Source organism: Tursiops truncatus, chromosome 3 (genome assembly GCF_011762595.2).
Source record: "Tursiops truncatus isolate mTurTru1 chromosome 3, mTurTru1.mat.Y, whole genome shotgun sequence".
Lineage (NCBI taxonomy): Eukaryota > Metazoa > Chordata > Mammalia > Artiodactyla > Delphinidae > Tursiops > Tursiops truncatus.
The window spans coordinates 64355154-64374936 of record NC_047036.1 but is presented as its reverse complement, the minus strand read 5'-3'; the positions used below and the strand labels follow the sequence as shown (position 1 = coordinate 64374936).

At 32.9% G+C, this 19783-nt stretch overlaps 1 protein-coding gene across 10 annotated transcripts in view; it reads left to right on the top strand.

Moving 5' to 3' along the window:
- The window catches only part of SSBP2 (single stranded DNA binding protein 2), a 298141-nt gene that overhangs the window by 213333 nt on the left and 65025 nt on the right, over nucleotides 1–19783 (top strand). For all 10 annotated transcript variants that reach the window (XM_073802267.1, XM_073802264.1, XM_073802263.1 and 7 more), the window contains one exon: nucleotides 16261–16320. In XM_073802267.1, the coding sequence (XP_073658368.1) occupies nucleotides 16261–16320 (60 nt within the window). The remainder of the gene's footprint in view (nucleotides 1–16260; nucleotides 16321–19783) is intronic.

The window sequence follows — 19783 nt, the reverse complement described above, 5'->3', positions numbered from 1 at the left end:
GTAGGAGATCAAATTAAGTAAAACCAAGGGGAATAGTTGGACATGCAAAAGGAGGTGTCCGTTTAGTAAAATAAAGCCATTTGAAGTAAGACACATTTATTTACTTGGAGTCTTTTATCAAAGGAGTAATTTGTATAAGAAACGCTCTAAATTCTCACAGTGACCTACCATGGAACTGGTGAATGACTTTAGAGCAACTTTCTTAAATTGAGGAGTGTTGCTACTGGGGTCAGTGGGAAGATAGTAGAAGTGGGCTTTGATCTAACTAGAGTTTGACAGTTTTGGTGGAAGAAAATACAGTACTGTGGTGTGGTGTGAATACACCTAATAGGTCCTAAGAACTAAGTCTATACTCTGACTCTCCTGTCCCTATGCTAGAGTATTATTCAGAAGTTTCATTGTATGCTAAGAAATTTGCATTATGCATTAAAAGCATCAACCTGCTGTACATTCATTCTCATAGCATTCTTACTAAAAGTCAGGCAAAAATTGATTCCTGTAGTTTTATCGAATAAGCAGCATTAATCCTTGAACCAATTAGATTTTCTTCACACTTATGTATAATAAAATAGTTTAGTAAAATGCACTTATAAAACAAAGTTCTCATTCATTTGTATTTTTTTTAAAAATAGACTATTAACTCTGTTGCTTTATAATTTTCTAGATTTGAGTAGTAAGAAATCTTCTCTTGTGAATTTAATATAACTTAAACTACGTTAAAGAAATGGGCATTTCTTATTTCAACCAAAAAAATCTGAGGGGAGTGAAAAAAATACTTTATTTTTTCCTTCTTTCTGCTCTTTACCACAAGAAAACTTCTAAGAAAACCATATCTTGTTTTTATCACTCTAATCAAACACATCTATAACTTTTATATAAAAACACAATGTAATCTTTTTAATAGGTCTAATGTAGATATCTTTGTGTATATAACTAATGTGGGATATACTTGTAAATATTTAATTTTGAATTCTGTATAGGCTTTTGTTCATTTTTACCATGTATTATATTGTGTTTTGATTTTTATCTTAATACATTTGCTGTATTCTTAGTCACTGGATCTGTCTTCTTTACTGAGAACTGTTGAAAACTAATAATACATTGATGATGGATTGTAAATGTAAGGCTTTGACATGAATAAGATTATAAATACTTGTTGAAGATAAAGTATACCAAGTAATTTAGTTTCAGACTAGAGTGGCCATCCATATTTTAAAATCCGAATTGATCAAAACTCTGATATGGTGGGAAATACGTTGCAGCAGTTTCCTAAGTCACATTCTTTCTACAGGCAGAATGTTAGCAATGGTAAAGCGGTTTTGCCATCTAGTGGTGGTTTGCCGATGTCTCTACTTGTTTGGGTATATTTTCCAAAGGTTCTATTTTTAGCAAGACTGCACTGTAGCAAGCTGACCTAATGCTTTGACATAGTAATAATGTAATAACAACAACAACAACAACAAAAATACAAAGAAATCTCCCCTTTTCTCCATGGTACACTTATTGACTAGAAAAACTCAATATAAATGACGTTCATAAAGCACCAAAGACAAAAACAAAGCTCAGGGTAATATAATATTCTTGATATTTTAAAAGAAAGAGAATCAAAAAGGAGAAAAACAATTATTTAATCTAACACTTGAAACTGAAAAGGAAAAAGACAAGAAGAAATGTTTTTACAAGCCCTGGTTAAATGTTTCTGGAGGTAGATATTTATTTGATTTATTTTTGGACATAAGTCCTACATTTTGAAGATACCTTCATAACTAAGCATACTCCTCTTCCTATTCAGACTTTCACAAAACAACCTTTTATTATCAGTAGCACCTGTTTTACCCTATTATTTATAGATATAGTAGTTAAATAGTCTCCATTCCTTCTGTTTCCTTCTATTATTAATCTTTAAATTGTCTTCTCTCCCAATGGTATGCCTTTCCTCTTATCCCTCCTGATCATGTCTGTTTCAGAAGTTAGTATTAGGAAATACTCTAAGCCAGGAGAAACTCCCTTTTCTTCTCCCCAGAAGTTGTAGATACCATCTTTGACCTCAGATAACAAACCAAAAGATTAGTAAGTACATCATTTCTTAATTTGAATAAGTGGAATACTGAATATCTCAAGTTGAACTGACTTACTGAACTATAACATTTAACATTATTAATATATATAGTTTAAAATTCACACATTAAAAATAGTATTTCTCAGAATTAAATACACCAGGATTTGGAGAGTAGAGGTGGGGAAGGTTGCTTATTTGTCAAAGTTCAATAAATAAAACTGAAGTTTAATTTTCTTAAAAATGTAATTTTGAATCTTTAAAGAACAAAGATTCTGAATATTGAGAACAGAACAAGTCTTTCTCTAGTATAAAGATAAAAGCAACCTAAAAAAATAAAGGTGCCTGACAGCTACTGGCTTTGATAATGCTTTCCTGCAGTTGTGGTAATAGTTTTTCTGGCTTCAACTATTAGAACAAATTAAAACTGCTCAGCTTGAGTAACTAAGTAAGTTTTTTTTTTAAATCGCAGTTTCAAACAACTGAAGACCCTATAGCGGTGACTAGATGGACAACAAGCAAAGAAGAGGGTGTCAGGGGTTTAGACTCTTTACTTGGGTTTTTCAGTTAGAAGGGAATGAAATAGTTTCCTATTAGAAACCTTATTTTTGATGTTTATTTATCAAAATGGGTATTTATGAAAAAGTTAACTTGGCCATCCTAGACCAATATCTTATTTTTGAAAATTCTTCCCAGAATGCCTCTATTTTTATTATAGGTCCTTGGGAAACAAAAAAATGTATAGCAAATATCCAAAGGCAATTTATAACACAATCTTAGTTTTTTGTTTAACGTTGGTTACAGAAACAAAAACGGGCACCATTCTTTGGGGAATTAGAGGTAAGGAATGGATTATTAAATATAAATCAAATAGTAAATATATTGCAAATTTCCTATATAGGTCGGATAGATTTGCCTTAAGTATACATAAGGATACCTTCAGCTTTTTGAAAAATAGCTTATCAGACTTCCTTGGTGGTCCAGTGGTTAAGCACGGGTTCAATCCCTGGTAGGGGAACTGAGATCCCGCATGCCATGCCGTGCAGCCAAAAAGAAAAAGAAAACACCATTTAAAAAAAAAAAAAAATATATATATATATATTAAAAAAATAAAAAATAACTTATCACTAGGTCGTGTTCTGGAATAATTTATCTTCTATCTATATCAGAGGTCAACAGACTTTTTCTGTAAAAAGCCAGATAGTAAATATTTTAGGATTTGAAGGCTTTGAGGTCACGCTACTCGACTCTGTTGTTGTAGTATAAAGGCAGCCATAGACACTGTGTGCACTAAAGAGCATGGCTATTCCAGTAAAACATTATTTACAAAAACAAGTGGTGGAGCACATTTAGCCATGATAATTTACCCACTCCTATTCTTTATGAAGATGGTCACCACTAGATGGCCTGTAAGAAATCCAAAGGGTAAAGACCAAGAACAGTGTTTCTCCAAGCGTATTCTTGTACTATTGTCAAGAGTCCCGGGGGTCATCTGCCTCCCAGTATATCAGGATTCTTGGTGGTGGGGTAATGGCACTGGAAATCCTTTGGTTTTTGTTGTTTGTTTTTTATTTTTAACAGATGAGTCTTACAAGCTAAAATTTGAGAACCACTGGCTCAAACTGCTGATGACATTCAGCAACAAATATTTATGGCCCCCTCCCACCACCCTGTGCTAGAGTTACTACAGTAAACAAGCTAAAGAGAAATCCTTACCCACATCCAACGTAGAGTCCACTATGGGAGACAGTCAGTAAACAAAATAAATAATTATTTTAAAATATATGATATGTTAGATTGTGATTAAGGACTAGAGAGAAAAATGAAGCAGAAAAGGAAAATAGGCAGTGTTGAGGAAGTTCTGGATGGGGTGGCCACAGAAGGACTCATCAGGAAGATTCCATTTAAGTAAGGACTTGAAGGAAGTGAGGGAACAAGCATCTGGTGTCTGAAGGAAGTGTTCTAGGCTGAGGGACAAGCAAGTATAAAGCCCTTGAGTTCAGTGCATGACCAGCTTTTTCCAGGGACAAAGAGAATGCCTGAGTAACTATAGTGGAGTGTCGGCTGGGGAGAGCAATTAGAAATGAAGTCGTAGGCAGGAGAAAGCCACATCAAGTAGAATTTTGTAAGTCATTGTAGGGATTTGGGGTTTTGTTCTGAGTGCAGGGTTTTAGCAGGGTCTTTCTGGCTGTTATGTTGAGATTCATCTATAGGAGGGAAAGGTGGAAGCAGGGAGACCAATTTGGATGTCACTGCAAAACTTTACAAGAGAATATTATGGCTCAAACAAGGCTGGTAACAGTGGTGAGAAGTGACTGGATTCTAGATATAATTTGAAGTTAGAGCCAACAGATTTTGGCGATGGTTTGGATATGTGTTGTGAGAGGAAAAGACAAATCAAGGGTGACCGCAAGTCTTTTGGCCTGTTCAGCTGAAAGAACGGAGCTGACATTTACCCGTGTTATATAGGTAAAACTGCAAGAGGAGGTATGAGGGGACAATCAGAAGCTTAAGTTTAAACTTGTTAAGATTAAGATGGCTATTAGATATTCACGAGATGTCGAGTAGGGAGCACGGTATCAGATCTGGAGTTTTATGCTTGAGGCTTGGACTAGACGCATTTGGGAGTTATTAGCATACAGATAATATTGAAAGCTGTGAGCCTGGATGACATCACCCAGGTAATGAGTAGAGAGAGAGACAAGAAGCTCAAGGATCCCAGGGTTCTGTTTTTAAGAAGGCAGGAAGATGAGGAGGAACCAGCAAGAAGAATGGGAAGAAGGAGCACATGAGTTTGGAAGAAAACGAGGCAATGTGGGAGCCTGGAAGCCAAGAAGAAAAATGCAGGGAAGTGAGGAATGATAGCTGTGTCAAATGCCGCTGATAGTTCAAATTAGTTGAGGACTGACAACTGACCACTGGACCTAACGAGGTGGTCACTGATGACTTTGATAAGGCCAGGTGGAGTGATGGGGGTGACAGCCGCATAAAAGTAAATTCATGATAAAGTAGGAAGAGAGAAATTGCAGACAACGAGTGTGTCCAACTCTTTCAGAGTTTCAAAGAGTTTTGCTGTAAAGGGAAAGTGAAGATGAGGCAGTAGCTGGAGAGAGAAGCTGGGGAGGTCAAAGAAATGCTGCTGGGAGTGAAGTGTTGGCTATTATAAACTGTTCATTCCTGCCGAGGGACAAAGAAAACTGCTCTGCTGGCACTTGTGGACAGAGAGTATAGGCAATTGCCAGGTGCCATCTATTATACCCAACAATCAGGTATAAGACATAATGCCAAGGAATAGAGTAATCGGATATTCTTTGTACACAGTAGGATGCTTATCAAGAAAGAGTAAAATAGAGTTACTTACTAAGAGTGACTGCAAATGTGACTACTACCTGTTTTCTGTCATTTTTATATTCTATAAATAATCTGACATTGCAAATACCTTTGACATCAGTAATATTTTCTCCACTCAAATTTGTCTTAGTTTTATTCTGTACATTTATTCTGTATCTATTTAAGACACGTGGTTCAAAATGCATCTTAATTGGAGATGGAGAAATCACTTTGTGCAATTTGAATTCTCTCATCTTGCTTATTTTCATACTTTTTAGCATTAGGCAAATTAGTAAGCTGTAGTTTCAAAACAGACTTTTGGGGCATTAATAATTTCCGTTAAAATCTGTTGAGTAGAAAAGATTATACAGTTCAGACTTGAGTTGAGTAACTTTAGACTTCATGTTTGCAGGTAAGTAACCAAGTGAATATGAAGTGTAACATTTCATTTTAAAGAAAGTAAAAATATATATAATCTGCCACTTGTATCAGAGACCAAGCCCATAGGCAGGTTTCTTTAACAAATGTTATCGCTGCTTATGAATTTGAAAAGACTACTGCTTTATCAGTAGAAACTTACCTAGCATATCAAGATACCAGAAGGGTACCAGAACAAAGTAGCTTTTTTTTTTTTTTTTTAACCTAATGGTACATTTAGGTAAATTAAAGTGCTTGTCTCCCACCCTCTCATCTAGAACAAGTTTATGTGGAAGCATGAATATAAAATAGGGAAAAGGTTGGGGAAGAGGGGAATGTTTTTGCATTCTTCAATGAAAAATTAAGAGTAGTTTTAAAAAATTATTGTTTTTGCTTCTTTTTTTATCGAGTTAGCCCAATACTTTTCCTCAATTATAAACCTCACATATTGATTTTCATACCCATAGTGTTTTTTTTAATATACTACTAATGAGGGTTGATCTGTCCTTGTGACTTTAGTCAGTGATGGGAGGCAGCACAGAGCGAGATTCAGTTTACGCAGGACGCCAGCTACTTGTCCCACAGACACCAAAAAAAAAATAAAAGGGTCTGTGTGTATTTGTGAATATAAATTGATCTAAAACAAATCATTAAAGTTTTTTATAGAATGTTTTTCAAACTTCTGTAGTTGATTAGACCAGAAGGCAGCATAGTCCCCATTCACAATCCACAAGTCCATTGCCACGAGCCAGTATCTGATATATGGTAATGAAGGCTTGAGAAATAGTCTCATCTTTTTGAAAAGGCCCATAATAGAAATGAGCAATTTTAATGCTTAGACTAAATCCATATCAGAAGAATCAACCTGCTTATAACTCTGTGCTGAATTGGATTAGCCTTGCCAAAACAACATCTAGGAAACCTGATCTGTTCATACTTTACAGATATTTGATATGCGTTATTTTAATTAAGTGTTGTTGATGATAGAATATCTAAGATGTATGGAAGATAAACTACATATTTATGCTTATCAGCAGAATTGCTAGCACAAGTATGTCATTTTGTGAGCTAAATTAGTTTAATACTAGTTGGAATTAAAATGTGTTAATCAAGAGTGTCTTATCCACTGGGGTGTCAGTAATGTCTGATGGAGATTTTCCTGAAAAACAGAAAAGAAACTGAACAAATTAAGATATATGAATTGTAAAGTAATTTTAACGAAATTCATTTGATGTATAATTTATGCTTCATTACTTTTCTATAGAAAACTTATGAAGCATCTCATGGAATTATAAAAATAAAAACATGTGAACAGTCCTACTGTATGAACGATGGCAGAAATGAATGTACAAGTCACAACACTTTTTGTGATGCTTTTTTCAAAATAATACTGTCAATATTATATATTATTGATAGCCATATGACTTCAACTCTTATCACAATTAAGGAAAAAAAGATTTACTTCTAAGTGAGATTTTGAATAGCAAAATAGAGAATAGAAATCTATGTAGGAGAATCATGTAAAGAGAACTGGACTAACTAAAAAACTGGACCCAGAATGAATAAAAAGTAATGTTTAATTTTTAAGAGAATGTTTATGCTTGGGGTAAAATCTCATAGTGAACATATTTTTATTACCTTTACAAGACTATAATTATAATCTTCCATATTTATCATTTAAAAAAATTATGTTCAAGAGAAGTTTTTCCCTTGAAAGATTCTGTCATAATTTTTATGACACAGAATTGTGTATTATTCCCTGTGTCTGCCTAAAACAGTATGTGAAAAATATCAGAAGAAAGATTATATCTGTCTAAAGTCATATCTGCACAGGATCAAGAAACGTAGATATTTGATCTTTATGTAATTAATATAATTACTGAAGATAACCGATATTTTTCCTAGCTATGTATCACTTTGTATCTTGTGTTTTTGCCTAAATGTTGATGGAAGTAAATTACTTTTTAGCAAATAACCACTTTTTCTTACAGATTTTTAGACTAAAGATGGTTATGTGGTAAAGACAATATGATGTTACTCAAATGCTGAGCCTCTTAATGGAAAGAAAATATGTAAGCTAGAACATGTTTCTGAGACCTGAGGATTATGGCTCTTTGAATGTATTTAAATCTAAGAAGACCAGGGTCTCATGTGTACACCTGGCACTATATTAGACAAACAGTTGAAATGCCCTGCTATATTGAATTACTGGCAGTTCTCATGGCTGGCCTCTGCTTTAGAAAAAAATTGGGAAGTTATCATACTTTTTTTTTCTCCAAATCATACATAAATTAACCTGACATCCTTCTATACCAAAAAGTGGTTATTAAATACTGTTACTTTGTAAAACTGCCTAAGAATCACTATTTTCAACCCTGACGCCCCAGAAATAGAGAAACCTGAAAGCAGTAGGAGAGAGTACAAGACCTTCTTAGTCATCTAAATCATAAATTCTCTCATATGTTGTTGATGTAGATATTGTAATTATAACTCCGCATCATCTTGGGATCTCCAACACTTTGTTCTTTACCTACTTTTATTAGGTCCTCTAGAACAGGGGTCACCAACCCCCAGGGAACCGGGCCGCACAGCAGGAGGTGAGCCACGGGTGAGCAAACGAAGCTTCATCTGTATTTACAGCCGCTCCCCATCTCTCTCATTACCGCCTGAGCTCCGCCCCCTGTCAGGTCAGCAGTGGCATTAGATTCTCATAGGAGTGTGAACCCTACTGTGAACTGTGCATGCGAGGGATCTAGGTTGCACGCTCCTTGTGAGAATCTAATGCCTGATGATCTGAGGTGGAACTGAGGCAGTGATGCTGGCACTGGGGAGCGGCTGCAAATACAGATTATCATTAGCAGAGAGGTTTGACTGCACAGAGACCATAATAAATCAGTTGCTTGCAGACTCATATCAAAACCTCATCAGTGAGTGGCAAGTGAAAACAAGCTCAGGGCTCCCGATGATTCTGCATTATGGTGACTTGTATAATTACTTCATTATATATTACAATGTAATAATAATAGAAATAAAGTGCATAGTAAATGTAATGCCCTTGAATCATCCCAAAACCATCCTTCTACCCCCCCAACTCCCCCCACCCCCTGGTCCTTGGAAAAATTGTCTTCCATGAAACTGGTCCCTGCTGCCAAAAAGGTTGGAGACTGCTGCTCTAGAAGACATAATTTATCCTATATAAGCAAGCTGAATTTTCCCCTCTATACATATAAGCATTTTCTCATTAGACAACCAGATACACTATGCCAGAACTGTGCCTTACCCTTTGCAATATCAATAGATGCTACCTATTTTTAACAAGACACATAAATTGGCCAGGTGAGATTTTATACAAGAGAACCAAACTTTATTACACCTTTTGCTGGTTTATAGAGTCTTCCATCAATGTTGTTCACTCACTCAATCAATGACCCAGCTATGGAAACAGCCAAGTATTTATTGAATGCGACTCTGTACATTCTCTCTTAGAATGTGCTAACTGCTTCCTTCCCTTCCTCCAGAACCTCATTACAAGTTGTCACATTATAATGAACAGCTTGATTACAATCATAATACTCTTCTAATAATACCACATCCATGTACCACCATTCCTAACCCATCTTCTATTCCCTTCCAGTATTTGACTTAAAAACAAAAATAAATGAACTAAAGACAACATATATTATCAAAACTCTACCAAAAATATTCAAGAAGAGAGAGATAGAGCTTACTAAATTTATTTTATATTTCAGTTGTTGAATTTCTTTTCATCTGGTGAATCAAGAGCACATGCTAATTAGTGTTTTATGTGCAAATTAACTTGATTACCTGAAATACCACTGTCTTTTCAGCTTTTCATGGTTGTGTGGTAACAAAGGTAAAGAATTCTACATTAAGTGAATGGTTGCAAGGTTGCTGGGGGTGCCTAGGAGGAAATGCCAAGTCAGGCAATTTATTTATGGTCAGTTAGTCATAAGAATGAAGTATGTGTACCTGCCTTTATTCTATAAAGGTATTACTATAGTCGGATGTTATATAGCTCTAAGAAAACTAAAGTGGCAGTTAAGGAATTTGGTCTTTGGTTTTCTTTTACATAAAATAAGGAGGTTGACCTAGTTAACTCTACAAACTTTTTGCTGTAAAATGTGTCAAAAAGGTATATTGGAATAAAATTCTATAAGTCAGATTTTATTATAATTGTACAATACAGAACTTGTAAAAACTTCACTTGAGTAGTTTTGTGAAGTCATTTTTTTAAGTGTGTATTTCTTTTTTAGACTGTTTTGTAAGTTCATGTTTTCTCAAACTTGGTAATTGTGTATTTCTATGTCATTTAAAAACTACTGTTTTTTCAAAAATAGAAGCAAATTTCACATGAACAGTTTTGTACTCGAAAAAGTTCAGTTACTTTAAATTGTAGAACATATCTCAGACTTCTAAATTTTCAGAATGTAAACTGTCCTAAATGTTACATTTGTTCATTCTAAAGAACTTAGTATTATTCTTTTCATCATTGATTTGTTCTAAATTTGTCCTAAATAAAATAAAATGTAGTATATAGAAAATACTTAAGTATAAAATTGGCATTTTAAAGAAGATTTTACTTTTTAGTGATTTTAAATTTTCTTTATTATCAACCTGCTCTTAAAGACCAAGATTTAAAGAGTTTCTAAAGCCATGTTGAAATCTTTAAAATAAGATATAGGGTGATTTATACACTGCTGCCATCAATTTTAAGGATTCTTAGAAATATCAGTTTTATTTTATGGATTGATTACCATAACATTAAGGTACTTGTTCTGATCTGGTTTCATGTCCTTTCCTCTGAAGTGGGTTCCCTTCATATCAAGGCACACATTACGCTGCAGTGTGCTGAATCCTCTATGAGAATAGTGTGCTCAGGAAATGGAGGGAAAGGAGCCTATAGAGACTCCTTAAAGAGGAAGTGACATTCCAGCCCCTGGAGGATTAGTAGATGTTTACTTGGCATAGAAAGGAGAATACTGAGTTATCTCAAGAAAAATTGTGGTATTGATAAATCATATTTATGCTTTCTGGAAACTATTAAAATGTTAGAAAATATTAGTAAAGTTAACATTTGAGCAATGTGTCATTTAAGATGTACAGTTTGATCATATATATATGTGAAAAGAAGTTAGGGCTTTAAATGGTTCTTATCACCTGTAATTTCAGAATGGGTAAATTATTTATAAAATAATTCCATTGGTGGGGTCTGGGATCTTCAGAGAAGGAAAGATGAGAAAGAACTTCTTCCTTCTAAATCTTAGAGAATTGAGATAAAGCACTAACAGTTTATGAAGATGAAATAAGAAGAGGGAGACTACTACTTTCCACTAGCAGAAATGGCAAAGAATAAAGGAAAATCTCTCTTTTAGGAAAGCAGAAGTTTAATATTTCATGAATAATTCTTGATATAATGGAAAATAATAATCCTTTAAGACTGAATGATGTTCATTCTGAAATAAATTATGATTCTAAATGAGTGTGATTTTTTTCTCTAAAAGACTACTTGGAGGAAATGGGCTGGACATTTAGTTTATATTTCTATTAGAGTTTTTTTCCTTTCATTTAGTCATCAAATATTTATTGATTTTCTGTCTTTGTATACGTTTTTATTGCTTGCACTTTGGTTTATCCCATTCATTCTAAGTAGATAACTGAAACATGTAGAAATGAGAATTTATGCCTATAAATGTATTTCCATATGTCAGGGTACTAACTGTGCTACTCAGTTTATCTTGTGTATTATAAAGAACCTTTGTCCATGAGTTTTGCCTAATTTGGAAAACTTTTTTAAAAGCCTAGCCTTGATTTTTAGTCATTCATAGCACTACATGTTCTGTCAAGTAGGGATGATGTAATATGACTTCTGAGGGAAGGCACCAGGTTGAAATATTATTTTCTTTGGGTTTTCATTGATATTTGCCATTTGGTGAAGAGAATATTTTATTTCTTCCAGATTAGTGGACTGTAGAAAATAGTTTTTCCAGAACATTGTTTCTCCTATTAATTACAAGACTGTGAACCTTGAAAAATCCTAAGCAGAGGGCAGTGATCTTCATCTGCTTTGTTCACTGATATGTCCCACCATCTAGAACAGTGCCTTTGTGGGTGCCTAATAAATATTTGTTGAATGAACAAATCTCTAGCATGCCTTTTAATCAGTAAGTGCAGCTTTTTTATTCTATTGGCCTTTGATCTGAACAAAGGGCATCATTGTTGGAGTATTTTTTTTCTTTACCTAAGTTTTTCTTTTTCTCTGGAAAGCATGGGAATAAGCTTCTCTAGCTCCTTGATAAAGATAGCTTGTGCCTTAGGAACATAGACTGATATCACCCACACACACTTCAAATATTTATAGCTATTTACAGTATGCTAATCTTTATACTTAAGGGTAATGCTGGAAATAATTAACATGGAATCATGTTTTTTTTTTTTTTAAAGACTCAAGTATTATTCTTTATTATACCAATTGACCACTATGTGGATGCAGATTCAAAATTAGGAAATAATACAAATTAGTATAAACTATATTTTAAATGGCCTTTTATGAAATATTAAAAAGAAGTAAAAATATTCCAAGTAACTGGAAATTGTAGAGTTAAACTACCTATTCTACTAGCATTAATATTTTTTTGTTTTTGTTTTTTTATTTTTTTCACACACACAGTGTATTTTATTTTTACAAGAGGTAAATAAACTGACACCAAGCATTGTAAATGGATGACCACAACAAAACCAACAATGATTGCAATTACCAAACACGAAACACACTCATACCATGTCATAATATTGACATTCAGTATCATGGGGGTTTTAAATTATTATTTCCCAAGAGACTGCTGAGATCATCTTGTCCAACTCTCTCATTTTAAGGTTGGGAAAACTAAAGCCCTAAAGGCTTTTAATTTAGGGTCCCTCTGCTAATTAGTGGTGGTGCAAAAACTAGAATCCAGGCCTTTGACTCCCAGTCAAATGTTTTGTCCACACACATTATAAATAACTTTTTAGCCCATTTTTCAAGGGGAAGGCTTTTTCCATTTAAAATATTGATTCATCATTCTGACACCCTCAAGCACATATTTTGATGCCCAAACTATTAAAAAAATTTTCCCCAAGTATTATGAGTAAGTATACTTTCATAGCTAAGGGCTCTTTTGAGGAACCTGTTCTTCCCAGGTTATCAACGCAGAGAGTACTGAAGGTCTGTCGATAGATGTACTTTATAATATCAGTAAGTATACTTTATAATATCAGTATGTAATCTCTTAGATTAGCATTTTACCATAAAAGAATTTAAACTTGTTGTAATACCTTAAATTATATTTGAAAGCAAATTGACTTCTGAATAGTGAAATACAGAATATTAGTAGAATATTCTCATTTGCTAACATGAAAACTCTTTTGGGTTCTGTTGCTGTGGCTATACCTCAACAAGTAGGCAGCTGAGGACCTAGGTGGTTAACTGGATATCTTAAGAATCAATCTGAATATTAAGAGCTTATAACAGCACTAATTTGATATTAGAATGCTTTAACCATAATAATGTTTATATTTTAGGGAAAAGTAGTCGTTTTTTATCTAAACTAACTAGATTTTTGTTATTTTTTGCTTTAATTGTATAGCTATAGATTGATAAATAGAAGTGGTTTTCTTCCTTTTTTTTTGGCTAAAAAAATTTTTGAACTTCTGGAGGAGGGCAAACAAGAGGAAATAAATTAAAAAGAGACTCTTTCTCTTTCGCAATCTTATTCCATAGGGGACTACAGGTTCGCAACTACCACATGCACTGCCTCTCCCTCTTAGTAGTCCCTTGATGGAGCCTCATGGTCAGATAGGAGAATACAACAGTCCTGTTAAAATACATTTATTCACAATGCCATTGATTAGAGAAAAATTTTCTCTTTTCAAATTGTCCATTTATATTAACAGTATTACATTATTTTACATTCAGAGGAACATACAAATCTCAAATGCCCTGTTTCAAATAAGGTACATTTCAAGGTTATCAGTATTTAGTAGTGTTTTAATACTTTCTACCTTGTATTCCATTTTGAAGTGATTTTATTATAGACAGGAATTATCAGTAACCTATTTTTATGTCTCCATGTCTCAAACACTAAATTGATATTGTACTTGGGCTTAGTGACTATGTCATAAAACATCACTTTGTGAAAGAAAGGCAACCATTCCAAAATCAATGACACGATATTTAATTAAATTTTTTAAGTGAGTCCAGAATTTATAAGACAGTTTCATAAACGAAATTAGGTGGTTAGAAAAGTAGCAGAGGGAGTGTGAGTTTTGGGATGAGCTTCCCAGTTGACAGTATAGTTAACTAATTAATCCAATTTAGAGCTTCAGAAATGATGAGAGTCAACTTTAATCAAATGTGTGAAAACTAAACATTTTTTAAATGTTTAAACTGGAAAATCCACTTAAGTTTTATCAGCTGAAGGTGACACTATTACCTGAATAATCTACTGTTTCTGTCCATTTAAAATGATCTCCTAGGAATATGTTAACATATAAGAACACAGCAAGTAAAAACTCAAATTGTTTAATTCTAAAGTTCTTCTTGTTGGTTTGTCAGACCCTCCAAAAGATATTATAGAAAAGTCTATAGCACATAAATTTGCTAGAATTTTATTTTTCAGCTGCTGCTTTTAAAATAGCCCTAGAACTGCAGGCCTAATTTCTAAAAATATTTTTAGAAAATTCATTATAAATGTGGAATTTAATTATGTAAAGTACTATAGATTTGGCTTGCCCAAGCCTTTGGTAAATTGATTCTTAATTTATATTAATTCATTCTTAATATTTTACTTAATATTCAACCCTTTAGAGTTGATAATTTGCTTATATTACATGTAATTATGTATTATAATTAAACAAAATTATATTTTTCTATAAAAATGGAATTTTGAATAATTTTAGGAATAAACTTAAAAATAAAAATTGTGCCCAAATCTGAGTGATCAAAAATATTCTCCTTCCACTCATCATTGGACAATCACTAAATGATACTTTTAGCATATTTTTCAGACACTTTCAGGACTGACAGAATCAGCACATCTTAGCAGCCTCTGATTCATCTAACAAGATAAATTGACTTCAGTTTTAATATAAGGCCATTTTTTTTCTTCTGGACTTCTGGAGGAGGGCATACAAGAGGAAATAAATTTAAAATATAACATATACACACTACTATATATAAAATAGATAAACAACCAGGACTTGCTATATAGCACAGGGAACTATATTCAATATTTTGTAATAACCTATAATGGAAAATAATATGAAAAAGAATAGTGGGAGGGAGGGAGATGCAAGAGAGAAGAGATACGAGAACATATGTATATATATAACTGATTCACTTTGTTATAAAGCAGAAACTAACACACCATTGTAAAGCAATTATACTCCAATAAAGATGTAAAAAAAAATAGATAACTAATACGGACTTACTGTATAGCACAGGGACTCTACTAAATACGCTGTAATGGGCTATATAGGAAAAGAATCTTAAAAAAGAGTGGATATATGTATATGTATAACAGATTCACTTTGCTGTGCACCTGAAACTACCACAACATTGTAAATCAACTATACTCCAATAAAAATTTTTAAAAAAAGAATATATATATGTGTCTATATTTATATATATATATATATATATATATATGTCTGTGTGTGTATATGTATATATATAATGGAATCACTTTGCTGTACACCTGAAACTAATGCAACATTGTTAATTATACTTCAATGAAAAATGGTTATTAAAAAAAGTACACACCTCATAGTCTGCTAGGCTCAAAATATGCAAAGAAATTTCAATTTTAAAATGTATAATCGATTTTGAATTATAACAAACCCTTAATGAAAGAAAGCCAAAGCTCTCCTAACCACAAATGTCCCTTGGAAAAGAAATTTCTTTACCATTTTAAATGGAACTACAAAAGAAAAGATGAAGAAATTTGGCAACTTTAAAATTATTAGAGGAAAATTATAACCGAATTGGGTAATTCAGTCAAAATTATTAGAGGAAAGTGATAACTGAATTGGGTAATTCAGAATCCAGTTTGTATAATAATGTAGCCAGTGATCCTCTTCCTGAAGTCTTTACTAAGATTCAATTGCCTAAATTTCTTAGTCTTACTTTTTGCCAATTAGATAGCATTAAAATTTTTTTTTGCTAGTTACTTTAGTCATCTTCGATTTTTTTATGATTTCTTTGGAATTTTTCCAGATATTCTACAAAGTAAAAAATAGGATGGTAATTTTTGTTAAAAGCTTTTATTCTACTGAAATCAGCCACATAAGTAAATTTGATTTATGTTTTGTATAATTCAAAAATTCTTAAAAGCAGTTTATTTTCAGATCTGTATTTTACATTGTTTTTTTGTTTTGTTTATTTGTTTGTTTTACTTCAATAGCCTTTTATGTCACCTCGGTACCCTGGAGGTCCAAGGCCCCCACTGAGGATACCTAACCAGGTAAGATTTGTGTGTGCTATTTAAGTTTGGTGGTTTTTTGTTGCGTTTTTTTTTTTAAGAGTCAATAAAGATCTTGAAAATGTCACATATTTCTCTCCTATAAAAATGTTAAATTATTCTGCATCCCATTTTATGCTACTTCTAGTGATGTATAACCTACATTAAGGGTTGGCAAACTATAGCCCATAGTTTGGCTGACTTTTTGTAAATAAAATTTTATTGGAACGCTGCCACATTCATTCATTTATGTATTGTCTATGGCTTCTTTTACACTGCAATAGCAGATTTGAGTGATCATGATGGAGACCATAGGTGGCCTGCAACCCTGAAATATTTACTGTCTAGATCTTAACAGAAAAAAGTTTGCTGACCCTTGGAGTCTACCATATACTTTGAAGCTACCTTTCAAAATATATATAATTTTGGTAAATGCAGATTATACTGTGAAGGATGGCAATAAAATTTTCTATGAACATACTTAAGCTTATTTTTATATTATATAGTTACAATAACATGGCTGTAACATACCAATTTTGCCCAATTATAGTGGCATATCAAGCATATAATTAGCTGCTTCTAGAAGGGTTAGATCTATTAATAGTTAACAGTAGATCATCCAACTATCTTTATCTACAAGAGCTCTGCGATTTCACAGACTTTCGTCCTCAGATAGTTTATCAATAACATAAATACTTATTTGCTAAAGAGAATAAAGCACAATTTTTACTTGCAGGTAGCTTATAGTTTAGGTTTAGAATAGAGACAACGTGCATGTGTGTGTATATATATATACATATATAAGTAACACAAGAAGAAATTAAATGCTTAACCATACGGAATATTAATGTCAAGATGATTGTTTTGTCACTTTCTTTGTTTTTGTATACATCATTTTCCCAGATTTAAAGTAAACCCTGGTTTATTATTTTTATCACAATAAAATCTTTTTCATTTTTTAAAAATTTCCACTTCCTTCCTGACCAAAAAATGGAACAAGAAAGCTGTGCTTACTTTGATAGTACATTTGATAGAAATGGAGTTTTCCTTCTCCTCTCCTAACTCTTACTGAAATTATGCAGTGTCCTTGAAGTGTCCCAATTGCTGGTGTTCTCTGCTTCTAATGCACAGCAAAGAGTGCCAGCACCCACATCCACCCCCAGGGGAGAACTCTAAGCAGGCAGCAGTGCTGGGTCATCTCATGGTTACAGGGCTAGAAGTCCTCACATTAGCAGCTGGAGGAGTTTTCTCCTTCAGACTGAAAATGCATTCGGTACATAGGGCCAGGGAAACATGGCATGAAATAGGAAAAAGAAGTGCATGGATGCCAAGGGTTTCAACATATGGGAGTTTTATTTTCTCTGTGGGTGAACCTATATGTATTGACAGTCAGATCTGCTTATAGGTGCCTGAGTCTTTTAAATTTCCTTTTCTAAGGACAGAAAGTTGTATCTTTCATTGCAGTCTTCATGGTGTTTCAGACATACCATTCATAGCTTTATGTATTTTGTAGATATAAGAGGTTTGTGAAAATCTCCATTAGGGAAATGTGAATTTCTTGTACAAGCATGTGAGAATTTTTCTGATTCCATTTATTGCATATGAATAATGAAAATCTCATAGAGTTATTGTAATTGCATCCAGTTGACAGTGTTGAAATGCCTGCTATGTATAAGATACTAAGTTCCACACCTAAAGAAATTGACAAAATGAAAGACACTTTTAGGAAGAATGGGTTAGTGGTAGAAATGTGGAATTGTAAATCTAGGTTGTTTGAAAAATTTTTTAAGAACAACAACCTTTGGATTTTTAAAAGAGGCAATTAAAAAGTTAAAGGTAATAAAGAGTTATGATACAGGTTCTTTCTCCTCAAGAGTTTTAAACAGTCTTTACCTAAGTATATTTTAAAATAATTGTACTCTTCTATGAGTGGCCCTTTTTTGCCCCCCTCCCCATATATAGTTAAGCTTCATTAATCCAAACATCTGTCTTTCAAATTTATAATAATTTACATTTATACTATTTTTTAAAGAATTTTGAGCAAACTGTTAAATATTTCCTAAAACAATGTTTACACTATTAACTATTTAGTAGCATGACCTTTTCAAACAACAAAACATTTCTTCAATTTCATTATGTAGTCATTAAAGTAAAATTGGAAAAGCTATTTTTGTGATTAATTGGAATGATGTATATAAAAACAAATGTTAAAGTTTTTATTTAGTCTATTTTAAATGATCATAAACTAATAAAATTTTCTTTTATTGGTATATTGTATCTAAGAAAATAAAAAGTATGCTATTAACTTCTTCAGTGGTGTTGACTAGTCATTTTGAATATGTAAAAGACAATCCTTTAATAAACAGCTTCTCCAGAATTTATAATTACTAATGATTAGACTATAATTTTTAAGTACTTCTGATTTGGTTTTCATGGGTCTGAACTAAATCCACAATGGCTTACTTATACTGTTTATATATTTATGGACTGGGTATTTGGGACATGGTATCAAATCACTATGCCCAAAAAATGCAAGAAAGGGTAATAGTATCTAAAATTATGAAAGCAAAGTAAAATTACAAAAATCTGCAATGTTGCAAAGAATAAATATCTATGAGAGAACACATGAAATATAGAAATTACACCGGAATTGGTTCAACTGTCAGAATAGGTTGGTGGTGTTGAAGTATCCATAAACTGGAGGTCTTTATCCTTCTCATAGATAAAATGTTTAATCTGAAAAATTCAGTGTTCATACAACGCTATGCTAAGAAAACCAAGACAGCCAAAAATATAGAGACTGTTAATGAGTGACACCAAGAATAAACTATTGATTTATTGACCCTATAGAATTGGAATTTCTCACCATTCCTGAAACTCTATAAACAGGTGTGTGAATTGAGGTAACATAGTGAATGCTGTTGACCATTTTATATTCTAAAGCTGATTTTGACATTCTAAAAGCACACTGCACCTGACCATTCTACTGAAAGTCTCGAAGATATTTGTCCAATAATAGATGAATGAGTGGTTAAATAAATTATAGTATATCCAAATGGTGAAATAGTATGCAGCTATTAAAAGGTATGTTACAGGATTAAATTTATTGATATGACAGAATGTTTATGACCTATTACCAAATGTAAAAAAGGCACAAACCTGTGTGGTATGTCACCTTTACCATATATCACTGTACAAACTCAGTTCTTCCACTCCACACCCCCCCCAACATGCGCATGCACACACACACACACACACACACACACACACACACCCCAAAAAGACTGTAAGGGACTTATCCTTTATTTCTGGCTGATAGGATTATGAGTGATTTTTTTTTTTATTTCTGTATTTTTAAAGTTTGCATAGAACAGGAATTTTATTTGTGACTGGATAAAGACATTATTAGTTAATTATATATGTAAATGAAAGTACAGATATTTTATTCTTCTGGCTATTCAGTATA